Source organism: Xenopus laevis, chromosome 8S, assembly GCF_017654675.1.
Source record: "Xenopus laevis strain J_2021 chromosome 8S, Xenopus_laevis_v10.1, whole genome shotgun sequence".
NCBI classification, from domain to species: Eukaryota; Metazoa; Chordata; class Amphibia; order Anura; family Pipidae; genus Xenopus; species Xenopus laevis.
The window spans coordinates 81993510-82007558 of NC_054386.1; the positions used below are offsets into that span (position 1 = coordinate 81993510).

Here is a 14049-nt window from a genome sequence, read left to right on the forward strand (position 1 = left end):
TAGTGAAGGAAGATAAATGATTCCCAGATAAGACACCTGAATATTAAGGGCATGGGGGGTATGATTCCCTGATGTTTGGGGAATGGGGGGGTATGATTCCCTGATGTTTGGGGGATGGGGGGAGGTAAGATTATCTGTTTGGGGAATGGGGGAGGTATGATTCCCTGATGTTTGGGGAATGGGGGAGGTATAATTCCCTGATGTTTGGGGTTTAAGGAAAGGGGAGAGGTACTTTTCCTCATGTCTGGAAATTGGAGAATAAGGAGAGATATGATTCCCAGATGTTTGGGAATGGGGAAAAGTAGTGCTCCCCGAAGTCTGGAATTACTGTAGGTGGAAGGACAAGTATTGTTTCCTGATTCCTGAAATGTGTATATTCCTGATGGCTATCTATTTGAGAAAAGAGCCAGGAAAGCATCCCTGAGGATTGGCTGAGAGACAAGTGTCCGCATCCCTTGGCTGTGTGTGCCCATTTAGTGAAAGTGGAGGCTGCGGCGGGCACATAGCAATTAGTTGTGGCTGTTAGTTCTGTTAGTACATATATCATTTCTCTGCATCTGGAAAAATACAGCAACTGTGCCCTCTATGCCAAGGTGGGCTTCCTTTGTTTGGGCAGAGGAGCCATCTGTCCGGTAGCTGAAGGTAAATGTCCCTTCCCTAGTCCCTACTTAAAGCTAAGGATCCAACATGTCTGAGCTGGTGTCTGTGTGTATTAGCTATGATGTGTCTGTAGGAGGAGAGAAGGGAGGGATGGGTAGAGGGGAGGGATAAGGGGGAGGCAGCAGGGACGCTTTGGGCTGCTTGACCCCCAGTGCTTCTGCGGTTTGGGGACAAGAACGTGTCACGTGGCTGCACCCTCTCCTCCCTGAGGTAAGTGCCCATACCCTGCACCCCCCCCTTCCCTCATCCATCCCTGCATAGTCGGGCCCTGCACTCTGTGCCTCGCCCTGCTCTCTCTCTTCTTCTTCTCCTCCTCCCTGCTGGCTGTCACATTCCTACCCTCTTGTCAGTCTCCCCTCTATTCCTTCCCTTCTACTGTCACAGGTCATTTTTCCCTGCAGACCTTTCCCTTCTTCTCCCAGATGACTGTTGTCTTCACTGCCGCCACCCCCCCCACACACACACACTATTTATTTCCCCCTGGAAACTACAACATTCTCTTCCCATTCCTCTGTCCGTCCCTCTCCTCCTTGCTGGCTGTCTCCTTAATCAGTATCAGCCCTCTCCTGCATCCGTGCTGCTGACTCTTCTTTTTCCCATATCCTCCTTGTAAACTGTCATATTGCCCCTGTCTCCCAGCTGTCACATTCCCTATTTTGCCAGCAGTTCACCCTGTTATCTGCCACACACCCCTTTTCATGGATCTAACCACCCTACAGGGTGTCACATTCCCCCACTCCCTTGTGTGTAATCTCTCAGGCTGCCTCATCACAATTTTTCTGCATATCTGGTCACTTTTGGGTGCCTTAGTCTAATGTTTCCCTTCTCAATGGCCCTTTATTCTCCCACCTCTGTCCCCAGTGTGTTTGAGGCCACACACTTGCTTTGCACATCTCCGTCTTTCTTTGCCAGAGTGTCTGACTTCTTTTTATGCCGGTCTGGCTGTCTCTTCTTGTTCAGCTCTGGATTTATCCAGTGAATCCCCCATCCCTTTTCTTTCTTTCTTTCTTTCTTTCTTTCTTTCTTTCTTTCTTTCTTTCTTTCTTTCTTTCTTTCTTTCTCTCTCTCTCAGTCTTCTTCCCCTTCCTTCCCTCCCTCTCGCTTTCCATTAAATAATAAAAACAAAAGGCCAGATGTGACCTTTAGTGCCCTTTGAGCCAGATCCCCACTTAACTCTTTACTAACCGTTAAATATTGCAACTAGTTTAAACCCTCTCTACTCATAAAAAACTGGTTACCAGTTTACATTGAGGAGCCTAATTTATAAAAACTATGTATATCATCTTTTATAAATATATATGTTATCATTCGTTTTCAGCTCATGCTGTGTAGGCCAAATCTTTACACAATACACCCCCTCTGCTTAATAAATCCGCCCCTAAGTTACATGTTTTAATGTATCACTACATTTAGCCAAGCAGTAACAACAGTTATCGCTTAGTTACACATTACAGATACTTTTGGATCAAACAGTTTATTTTCTGAGCTGGATTGATGCACTGAGGAGAATTATTCCTATCCTATAGGCTAATGGGGTCAATGATCCCCCAAGGCCAGTTTGCTAAAGAGGCATTTCCCCAGGGCCCACCAAGACATGGGGCCGATCATCAGACCTTTCATCTGCTTAAACTTTTTACTGAAGCATCCCCCTCTGAAATAGCTGACTTCCACTGGGAAATCACAGCATTGACAAGGACTTTGTCTTTTCTGTTTTCCTATATTATTATTATGGTTTATCAGCTGTTAGTCCAGGGTAGTGTATCTGGACCCCACTTATTCTTATTATATTCTAGTTCATCTGCTTTAGGGTAGTATTATCACATATGTATTAGGGAGTCTACAGGGGGCCCACCAACAGGATCTTTGCCCTGGGCCCTTTGGCATCTATTTTTTTTTTAGAATATTAGTATATTAGATATACTGTATGTTTCAAACTGAGTTTATAAATGAACTAATACAACTTCTAGCAAGATGAACGTCCCCTTTAATGTGGCCAAACATTCCCACATATGATTGGTCAGTTTGGCCTATTTGAGCTACACTGCCTGCCCATGTAGTAGTCTAGCCAGTGTAATGCAAGCGCGTGTATGTGTAGAACATCGCTGTCCAAGTTTTTCTATGCAGCGGGCTAGCTAGTCAATGGGACAAAATATTAATTTGTTGTAATTTAAAGCAGAGTAGGGTGTGACACTCTATAAGCCTGTTGTGGATTTTTGGTGGTGTTTTTCTGGAAGCTACCAAATGAAGCACCTCTGAAATGGAAAATACCAGGAATTATTTTTTGATTAATTTTTTTTTAAGCAAAGAAAAACAATAATTGTTATGATCAAGAGTTGAGAATATTGGGGTGTCCTCAAACACATTAATCAATTAGAAACCACCAAAATTGGGACTTAACCCCCAAGCAAGTCAACTCTTGATAAATGTCATAGTACCAATAATCCAAACTCAAATACTAAAAAGGCAATATTTATTCACAACCATGCCATGAAGTAAGGTTAAAAACATATTAAAACCAAGCAGTACGGCATCCTGAAGGAGGGATCCCTCTCTTATATATGCTTACTCACACAACCCGAATTACACGTATCAGGTGCGTAGAAAAGCAAGTAATTGGAACAAAACACTGACTAGCGTGCTATAATAAGCAATGTGTATTAGATAGCTAAGGACAGATCTGTCTTAATTCTATGCATGATATTCCCATCTGAATAGTGCCTTAGAAGGCTGAAGTCGCATAGGTCATGTTAATCCAGTATTAAATAGTTGAGAGGTAGTCCCAAAAGACAAGGAATCAAACGCTGTTTAGGCACTGGTATGATATATCACATCGAATCCTGTTAAATAAATAGGGCTGAAAGGGCCCAGCGGATCCTGTAGTATCCAAGAAAATGTCGGTTGTGGTGATGTAGTAAGGCCGGATATGATAACTGGGTGGAAGTTCCAGCCACAAAGTCAATGTGTAATGGCCAATATTCAATTCGAATATATGTGTGTAAGCAAAGTGTCTGATATGGAATGAAACTATCCGTAATTCTTTCCTTTTGAAAGTGTGAAAGGCACAAAATGCTGTAATATAAGAAGAGATCCCATTAACCATACCTGTAGCTCGTGAGCAACATGTTGTTCTCCAAACCCTTGGAGGTTGATCTCAGTGGCCTCAAAGCAGGTGCTTATTTTCCTGGCTTGGTGGAAAGTTTTAATTGCATAAAAACGAAGTATAGTGACAAGTACAGGCTCCTGTAGGCTGTCAGACCACATAGGGGCTACCAAATAGCCAATCACAGTCCTTATTTGGCATCCCAAGGGACTTTTTCATGCTTGTGTTGCTCCCCAACTCCTTTTACATTTGAATGTGGCTCACAGGTAAAAAAGGTTGGGGACCCCTGCCTTAACTGCTATAGGAAAAGTCCTACATGGTTTTCTCCACTCTCCTATAGCTCCTGTTCCATCAGTATCTACCCTCTGAATCTGATTTCTTTTTTAAATTGATTGTGTCTGCAGGTAGAAAACAATATTTCTGTGGCAAAATAAATCTCATTCATAATCCTACATATTTTCCAGAACAATAAGTGTTGATTTGCATAGTATGTGTCTGTTCTAACTTTTGTTTTGGTTTCTTTCTTCACAGGAAGTGAATGCAGGAAGGAAACCGGACCGGAGTACAGGGAAAAGAGGAACTTAACCAAGTGGGAGAAAAGGGAGGAGAGGGGGACAATCTGAAAGGAGAGAAGTCTATAGGAAGCTATAGATCTTTGCAAGCATATATCATAATAAGGAGCTATATTGCACAAAAATTACTAAGTTTGTTTTTTCCTATTTCATTCTCCTTGACACCCAGAAATGAGTGGGCGCTACACTCACGCTGTGGTGAGGGGGGTCCCTTCCTCCCTAGCCAAAGAAGCCAATGGGCAGGTAGACCTGGCACGGGCACAGCGTGAGAATGGAGTCTACTGTGGAATCCTGAGACAGAAGCTTGGGCTGCAGGTGGTGGAGTTGCCACCCAATGAAGAACTGCCCCGGGGCCAGTTGATAGGGGACACAGCTGTAGTGATAGCAGATACAGCCCTCATCACCCGCCCATGGATACCTGCAAGGAGGAAAGAGGTGATTTATGCTCTGGTTCCTATTCATTTTTAATCCTACTGTATATTATTATGAGCTTGATCTGTTATACATTCTGGTTTTATAACCTACCATCTGTTATTTGAAAATTAAAGAAAAAAATCAAGCATCTGTTAACTTCCCCCACTCCTCCTCTTCCCCTGCTCTGTTTCCCCCCGTTACTCCTTCACAGACCGAAGGCCTGCAAAAAATATTTGAGGAGCTGAAATTCCGAGTCTGTGAACTCAATGATGAAAATGCCACTCTGGATGCAAGTGATATACTTTTTACAGGTGGGTAAAATATTTTTTAATGTTTGTGTAAGGCTCTATCCAATTTTGATAGACTTTAAGCCTCCTGTTGGATTGGTGTACAGATTGACCTGGGTGTAGGTCTCATGAAATTTAAGTCCAGCTCCTGCTTTTCTTTAGTGGCCAGGTTCTCCCTTCTAGTCCAAAAAGATACAAAGATGCATCTTGATTTTTGTAGACAACTCCCTTATCCACACAACAATATTTCTCACTGTTTTGTATAACATTTTAAATGTAACTACTAGCCTTTATTTCCTGCATTACAGGTTCAGAGATTTTTGTAGGCTTGTCTAAATGGACCAATCTTAGAGGTGCTGAAATGGTGGCAAAGACCTACCAGGTATTCTTATTTTTTTTCCTTATTCTCCTTCAGACTATTATTATTAACATTTATTTATATACGCCAGCATATTTCGCAGCGCTGTAAAGTAAATGTGTTTATACAACTAAATCACATCAATTACATATATAGAACATATGGAGTTACATACATCACAACCAATACCAATACCAGTACAAAAGGTGAGGAAGGCCCTGTGCAAAGGAGCTTTCAATCTAAAGGGAAGGGAATAAGACACAAGGTGTGGGAGTGGGCAAGATCAGAATTAAGTGGGTGAGAGATGTAGTACTGTATGTGGTATTGCATTTAGTAGTTAAGCAGAGTGAGGGTAGGCTTCTCTAAAGAAGTGCGTTTTAAGAGATCTTTTGAAAGCAGAAAGGTTGGGAGAAAGTAGGACAGACTGTGGGAGAGAGTTCCAGAGGAGGGGTGCAGCCCTTGCAAAGTCTTGAATGTGAGCGTTTGAGGAGGTAATGAGAGAAGAGTTGAGTAGCAGGTCAGTAGAGGAGCGTAGCAAGCGGTTGGGTGAGTATATAGAGATGAGTTCAGAGATGTAGGGTGGGGCAGAGTTATGAAGTGCTTTGAATGTCAGGGTCATTAATTTTAATTTTATTCTGAAAGGTAGCGGAAGTCAGTGTAGGGATTGGCAGAGTGGCGAGGCAGAGGAGGAGCGGTTGCTGAGATGTATGAGCCTTGCAGCAGTGTTCATTATGGACTGGAGAGATGACAGTCTCTGGAGGGGAAGGCCAATTAAAAGAGAGTTACAGTACCTTTGCCACTACCACAACAATATTTCACTGCTAACATCCTAATATTCTTTAGGATTATGCTGTTTCAACTGTTCCAGTGTCTGGGGACTTGCACCTTAAAAGCTTCTGCAGTATGGGGGGACCCGACACCCTGGTCATTGGAAGTAGCGATACAGCCAGAAAGGCACTGAAGGTGAGTTTCCTCTCAGCAGATAAGTCTTTTTGTCCCTTTGGGGACACCATTTTATAAGCATCATTAGGACAAGGGCTATTTTACTTGAAATTGCAAGAAATAATTTCCATTAGGGTCTGTGTTAGCCATTTGAAAAACATGATATTGCCCCCATGCTGCAACTTTCTGCAATAAGATTTTAGTTGTAGTGATAATATACAATATTCATATAATTTTTGTGTCACTGGTAGTGATGGCCGAATCTGTGCAGTTTCACTTAGCCAAATAATGCACAAATTTACTGCGAAATTCGCAAAACATTGAAAACTTTTCAAAACGCATTGAAGTCAATGGGCATCAAAATAATTTTGATGCGCGTCAATTTTGAAGCGGTACTATTTGGTCAAAATAACTCCCATGAACTTGAAATTCGACCCTTAATAAATCTGCCCTATAATGAAAAATGGAGGAAACAGACTGAGGTGGTAAAAAATCTTTTTTATATAGGTAGTACATTTAATTGTGCAGCAAAGGTTTTACATATAATAAGGGGGTTATTTACTAAACTCCGAATGCAAAAAAATGATTTTTTTAAATAAATTTTGTCTTTTAAAAAATCACGAATTTTTCGGAATTTATTGAACCCCGAGGAGGGAAGGGTCTGAATCTGAAAATCCGGCATTTCAGACCTGTCAAGGTTGCATATAAGTCAATGGGAGAAGTCCCAATGATTTTTTGACGTGCGCTGGGTTTCGGGCATACCCTGAAGTTTTCAGGGTTTTTGAGTGAAAAATTTTTGAAAATTTTTGAAAATTTTTGGGAAAATGTAATAATACAAAAGCGTAAAAAACCCCAATTGGATTTGATCAGAGTTTGTAGCAGAAAATATTGATATAAATTCGGCCTTTGATAAATGACCCCCTAAATGTATGTCAAGAAAAAAATCAATAATAGCATCAAAGTACATACCACCAAGTCGTAACCAAAATGAAAAAGCTTTACAAGGAAGAGAATACCCTTGCCTGAAAATGAAAATTACCCAGAAGTTTTGGCGTGTAGCCTTTATCAAGGGGAATTCTAAACTGCACTATTAAATGTACTGCCTATATAACAAATATTTTTTTAACACCTCGGTCTGTTTTCTCCATTTTTCAAGTGTACAAGCCCTTAATAATAAATAGCCCTGGTAGTCTAATTATCTACCTTGCAAGATCCCAACATTGAGTTGCTTCAGTCTCCCTGAAGCTCCCACGAGGAATTGACTTGTAACTCACATGGGCCAAATACCCCCCTCCACACACAATTGCATTCTGTTTCAAAAAGAATTGCAGCTATAGGGATGCACCGAAGCCAGGATTCGGTTACGGATTCGACTAGGATTCTGCCTTTTTCAGCAGGATTTGGATTCGGTGCATCCCTAGTTCAGAGGGTGTAGTGTCTAGAGGTAATTACACCAAAAAAAACATCTTCCTCACACCTAGGTAATTAGCAATTAGTATTAGTAGCCAGATAAAGTATGACAAGTATAAATAGAGTAAAACATGCCAGAATGCTCCATGACACATGTTCTAAATATAGTACATTAAAGCTAATCCAGATTTGTATAAGGTGTAAATAATGTCGTGGATAGCTTGGCTAGCACACATCCTCCAGTAGTTTGCCATTATAAACTGAATATAGAAAATACTAGGGATGCACTGAATTCACTATTTTGGATTCAGCCGAACCCCTGAATCCTTTGCGAAAGATTCGTCCAAATACTGAACCAAATCCTAATTAGCTTATGCAAATTAGGGATGGGAAGGGAAAAACATTTTTTACTTCCTTGTTTTGTGACAAAAAGTCACGCGATTTCCCTCCCTGGCCCTAATGTGTATATGCAAAATTAGGATTCAGATTCGGTTCAGCCGATCAGAAGAATTTAGCCGAATCCGAATCCTGCTGAAAAAGGCCAAATCCTGGACGAATCCCAAACCGAATCCTGGATGAATGTCATTTGCTCATTACAATCAAACAAGTCTAGAATTTAAAGGGTTTCTGCACTGCTGGTGGGTGTGGTGAGCTTGCACTTTTGGTTTCAGTAGCCAGCAACCTATAGGGAACAGTTATTTATAGGTTCCTATGGTTAACACTTGTACAGAATGCATTTTAGGACATCCTCTGGTGAAATACCTGTCCTCCATGCGATGTCCTACGGCTTAGGAATGCCTCATCGGGTGCTTTTACCGTCACTCATCCTCCAAATCTGCAGTCATACCTCAGTCCTCTACCCTCCCTTCTCAACTGTCAGCCATAGGAACTCCGCCCTTAGTCCTCCGACAGAGCAGTTTGCCTTCAGCTGCAAACCCTGGGCTAATGTTACATTAAAGGGATACTGTCATGGGAAAAAAACATTTTCAAAATGAATCAGTTAATAGTGCTGCTCCAGCAGAATTCTCCACTGAAATCCATTTCTCAAAAGAGCAAACAGATTTTTTTATATTCAGCTTTGAAATCTGACATGGGGCTAGACATATTGTCAATTTCCCAGCTGCCCCAAGTCATGTGACTTGTGCTCTGATAAACTTCAATCACTCTTTACTGCTGTACTGCAAGTTGGAGTGATATCCCCCCCCTCCCTTCCCCCCCCCAGCAGCCAAACAAAAGAACAATGGGAAGGTAACCAGATAACAGCTCCCTAACACAAGATAACAGCTGCCTGGTAGATCTAAGAACAGCACTCAACAGTAAAACCCATGTCTCACTGAGACACATTCAGTTACATTGAGAAGGAAAAACAGCAGCCTGCCAGAAAGCATTTCTCTCCTAAAGTGCAGGCACAAGTCACATGACCAGGGGCAGCTGGGAAATTGACAAAATGTCTAGCCCCATGTCAGATTTCAAAACTGAATATATAAAAATCTGTTTGCTCTTTTGAGAAATGGATTTCAGTGCAGAATTCTGCTGGAGTAGCACTATTAACTGATGCGTTTTGAAAAAAAACATGTTTTCCGATGACAGGATCCCTTTAAACAGTTGAAGGACAAAGGTTGTGACCACCCTGCATCTCCTATATGCTGACAAGTGTCCAATATCTGGTAACCCATAGTCCCTGCTGTGGCCATGAATTAATCTGTTACCAAACTGTCTTTTATAAGTTTTAAATGTAAATTTCTTACAAGGGCATTTAACACCCAGAGATACCTTCTTCTATTGAGTAATCTTTCTTCTAGGGATGCACCGAATACACTATTTTGGATTCGGCCAAACCCCCAAATCCTTTACGTATACCGAACAAATCCGAATCCTAATTTGCATATGCAAATAGGGGATGGGAAGTGGAAAACATTTTTTGATTCCTTGTTTTGTGACAAAAAGACACATGATATCCCTCCCTGCCCCTAATTTGCATATGCAAATTAGGATTTGATTCAGCCGGGCAGAAGGATTCGGCTGAATCTGAATCCTGCTGAAAAAGGCAGAGTCCTGCCTGAATCCTGGATTCGGTGCATCCCTACTTTCTTCTAACAATTCTTTGTAAAATATATTTCATAGACCATGGAACAACTGACCGACCATCACTACGAGACTCTGACTGTTCCTGATGATCCAGCAGCTAACTGCATCTATGCTCGTGTGGGACCTAAATCCAGCGTCCTAATTCACCGCAGCGCGGATGAGTACCCCAACAGTGCTCAGGTGCCCTATATATGTAGCATGGCTATATACAGTTATATAACATACAGGGCAGTATAATATCAGTGTTTAGACACCCTGTATCATTGTACACGTCTTCGCATTTGAGCTTTCAAACTAAAATGGAACATATTTCATTTCCGGATACCCTTTTTCTGCCAATGAAATCCTAGTTTGCAGAAATCCTTTGTTGAAACGCAGGTTACACAAATAAGGGTAGACCTACACGGGTGTTTTGAATCCAATACCTTCCATTCCGATGCAACGCAAGGAATCGAAGGGGTCACGTCGGATTCGCCGAATCTAAGGTAAGTAATAGGAATGTTGGACGTTATAGAAGCATGCATCTGTCGCGACACAACTATCGGATGCGAACGCGTCTTCTTCCAACAGTCGTGCTGTGTTGGATGCATGCTGCGACAACATCTGACCTCCTATTACTTACATTAGATTTGTCGCTTCCGATTAGATTAAATCCTGAGTATTTTTTTGTGATTTAAAGGGGTGGTTCACCTTTAGCTTTTAGTATGCAATACAGTGGTTAATTCTAGGCAACATTTCAATTGGTCTTCATTATTTATTTTTTATACTATTTAAATTATTTGCCTTCTTCTTCTGACTCATTCCATCTTAAAAATGCTGGCCACTGACCCCATCTAAAAACAATGCTCTGTAAGGCTACGCATGTATTGTTATTGCTACTTTTTATGACTCATCTTTCTGTTCAGGTCCTCTCCCATTTATATTCCAGTCTCATATTTGAAGCAATGCATGGTTGCTAGGGAAATTTGGACTCTAGCAACCAAACAGTTGAAATTGCAAACTGGAGAGCTGCTGAATAAAAAGCTAAATAACTCAAAACCCACAAATAATAAAACATGAAAACCAATTGAAATTTGTGTCAGAATATCAGTCTCTATATCATCCTAAAAGTTAACGCAAAGGTGAACAATAACTTTAATTAAATTACAGTGACAAAATGTGAGTCGTCTCTTGGTCGATCCTTTTCTCTGCTGGAGGATTTCATGCAATGTGGATAGCTGACATACCATCTGTTCCAAGTTGGATTTGGAAGCAGCTGTCTGCAAAAAATAAATACAAATGAACTGACTCTGTGTTTGCTCACCAAGCATGAAAGAACTATGAACTTTGTGAGCGCAGGCTGCACAATAGTAACTCTTTAGAGAATGGTCTATGTATCTCTTAAGTTTGCAGTATGCTAAAATAAAGATTTAATACATGGTACAAGCTCACTCTGTAGGGGAAAAAATCAGGCTTCATTAAACTGTGCCACCTGTTTGTAGAAAAAAGGGGGGTATATTTTCCTTTTAACATACCTGACTCCAGAGATTGAAAGGAAACAAAATGGTTCTTCTTCGGCTACTAATCTCCCCAGACTGCGTTCTAGCTGGCTAGAATGTAAATTGCTGGCAGGATGACACTCGGAACGCTTCGTTTTCCGAAGTCGTCCGAAGTTGCCTCACATGGAAACTTCTAGCAGACGGGAAGGCAGTTTGGGGAGATAAGTGGCCCGAAGAAGAAGCGATTTGTTGCTGGGCGACTAATCTCCCGATAAATAGCAGCATGTGTCTCTGCCCTTAGGCTCACAGAGTGATTCCATCCTTCCATTACCTTGTTCCATTGTGTAGTGGTAGACTCTGGGTTCCTCTGCTTTTTAGAGAATCTCTGCACTGCCAACTGTGGAAAGCAGAGGGACCAGGGATGTAACTACAGAGGAAGCAGACCCTGCAGCTGCAGGGGAGCCCAGGAGGTACAGGGGGTCCTATGAGGCCCATTAATGAGCAATTTCAATATATATTGGTAAAACAGCTGAACCTTTAGATATGTTGGGGGCCCTAAAATGAATTTGCTGTGGGGCCCCATATCACCACTGAGAGGGACTTCAAGTCTATAACTTCAGAATGGGAAAAGGTGAGAGAGGAGTTAAATGACTGTCAAAATATATATATATATATATATATATATATATATATATATATATATATATATATATATATATATATATATATATATATATATATATATATATAGTATAGTATATGTAGCTGTATAGAGGGCATTGCAGAAAATGCCAAAAAGGATTGTATTCATATGTAAGGTATGTTCTTCCTGTTGTTCATACTTATTGATAAAAGGGAGCCTCCAACTAAAAACTATTTTGACTTGATTTTATTTATCCCTGTCTGTATACTGGTTCTGACTTTTGAAACAATGTAAAAGTCAGTCCTTCTTCTGGTCTTGTAACCAGCTGAATTGTGCTACATTGTTTCAGGCATCAAAAACAGAAGTACAGAGAAGAAAAACAGCAAGAGATGCTGCATTCAGTAGACATTTATTTTACAAATAACTTTACAACCATTGAATATGTTTAATTGCAATAATCTTTTACATTTTATTTTCTTATGCAAAAGTTTTTTTGTGGAGATCCACTTCAACATTATGGTGTAGGAAAACAAATCAAAGAAAGCATGCTGATTCTGTGTTTAGAGCAGGGTAATCCTTCTCTGTCTAAAATTATTTATGGTTAGCATTTATTATTATTATATTGTTATTATTATCATTATAAACATGTAGTTTTAGATCACCAACATGTTCTGCAATGCTGTTCTATAAGTGGGTTGATACAAATTTTCATACATAATGAAAAATAACCAATACAAATGGTGATGAGGGCCCTGCCCAAAAGAGTTTCTAAAATCTTTAATGCTAAGAATTTTACTTGTCCTTTCCCAGGTGTTCCAGAAACTGACAGATTACACTCTGGTCCCGGCTACTTGTACAGAATTATCCAAGATCGGAGGCTGCCTGACTTCTTGCTCTATATTAATAAACCGCAAGCTAGAAATCTGATTTATGAGCCATATTCTGCCAATCATTTTACTGACTGGAGCCCTGTGTGTAGATGCTGTTTTGCTTCTTGTGTGGGTGTATATGCTCTCTCTCTCTACATGGCTCTCTGAGCAAACTGTGGTTTACATACAATACACGCACTTATGTAGAATAGCTGTATCCACCTGCACAAAAGACCAAGGCTGCCTAACGATTTCATTATTTTTCTGTATCATTCTCCCGGTGAATTTATTCCTTTTTTGAATTTGAGAAAACAGAAATAAAACGGACAGGATTTTTGTATTCTTGCAAGTTTTGAGCTGTGAATTATTTGAAGAAGAACGCTAAGGTAAATCATATTGTTACCCAATAACCCAAACCGCTTACTGTGAGTTTGCAGACTGTAACTTTTTTGTTGGTCGGTTGGCTTTTGCGTGTGTTTGGGATGGTTCTGCCAAAAGGTGGGCTTAGAGGGGTAGTTCCCCTAAAAATGAAGTTTCATATGAAGTAGACTGTTATATTCTGAGAAAATATGCTATTTGTAAAAAAACGAAGACTAGTTGAAAAATTGCTAAAAACTTCATTATGACATAATAATACTCTTTTTCAATGATGCTTTAATATGTTATAGCCACTAGAGGGAGACCTCATAAGACTTTACCTTTATTGATCTTTATTATTTACTATATTGATAAGCATTTCTTCATATTATGTATATTCTCCATTACTCAATTGATACATTCCTTACATCACACTTCAGTGGAAAAGTGTGCGATTGTCTCATTCGCAACACTTTTTGGTGCTAAATTATTCTGCATTCCACACTATATAATTGCAGCATTGTCTGCGCCCACTTCCACTTTCCATTTTACTCTACCTCACTCATCCCAACCATTAGTAAAGAAAATCATCTCTTCAAAATAAGTCAGGCAGAAATAGCCTTAAAATGTATTAATAATGTAACAAAATATACAGTACACCCAAGTGTCTACTTTGGTTCCCCAATTATGAGGGGATGATTATGTATCTGAGCAAAACAATACTATTACTTAAAGATTTTGTGAAATGGAAGTTCCCAAAATGACTTGCTGCAGGTCTCTGTAGGTTTGGTTATGCCACTGGTATTGGCAATGCTTGGACTCAATGCAAATTCTCTAATAACAGTGGGGATTCATGTTTACCACTGCGAGA

General features: G+C 40.4%; 1 protein-coding gene across 1 annotated transcript; it reads left to right on the top strand.

The window, feature by feature from the left end:
- The first annotated feature begins 819 nt into the window (after positions 1 to 819).
- On the top strand, positions 820 to 13164 carry ddah2.S (dimethylarginine dimethylaminohydrolase 2 S homeolog). The gene is given in 7 exon segments (NM_001093866.1): positions 820 to 870; positions 4292 to 4767; positions 4958 to 5057; positions 5342 to 5415; positions 6235 to 6354; positions 9868 to 10011; positions 12763 to 13164. Coding segments are annotated over 6 exon segments (819 nt in total). The 5' UTR covers positions 820 to 870; positions 4292 to 4503; the 3' UTR covers positions 12880 to 13164.
- Positions 13165 to 14049: the final 885 nt, after the last annotated feature.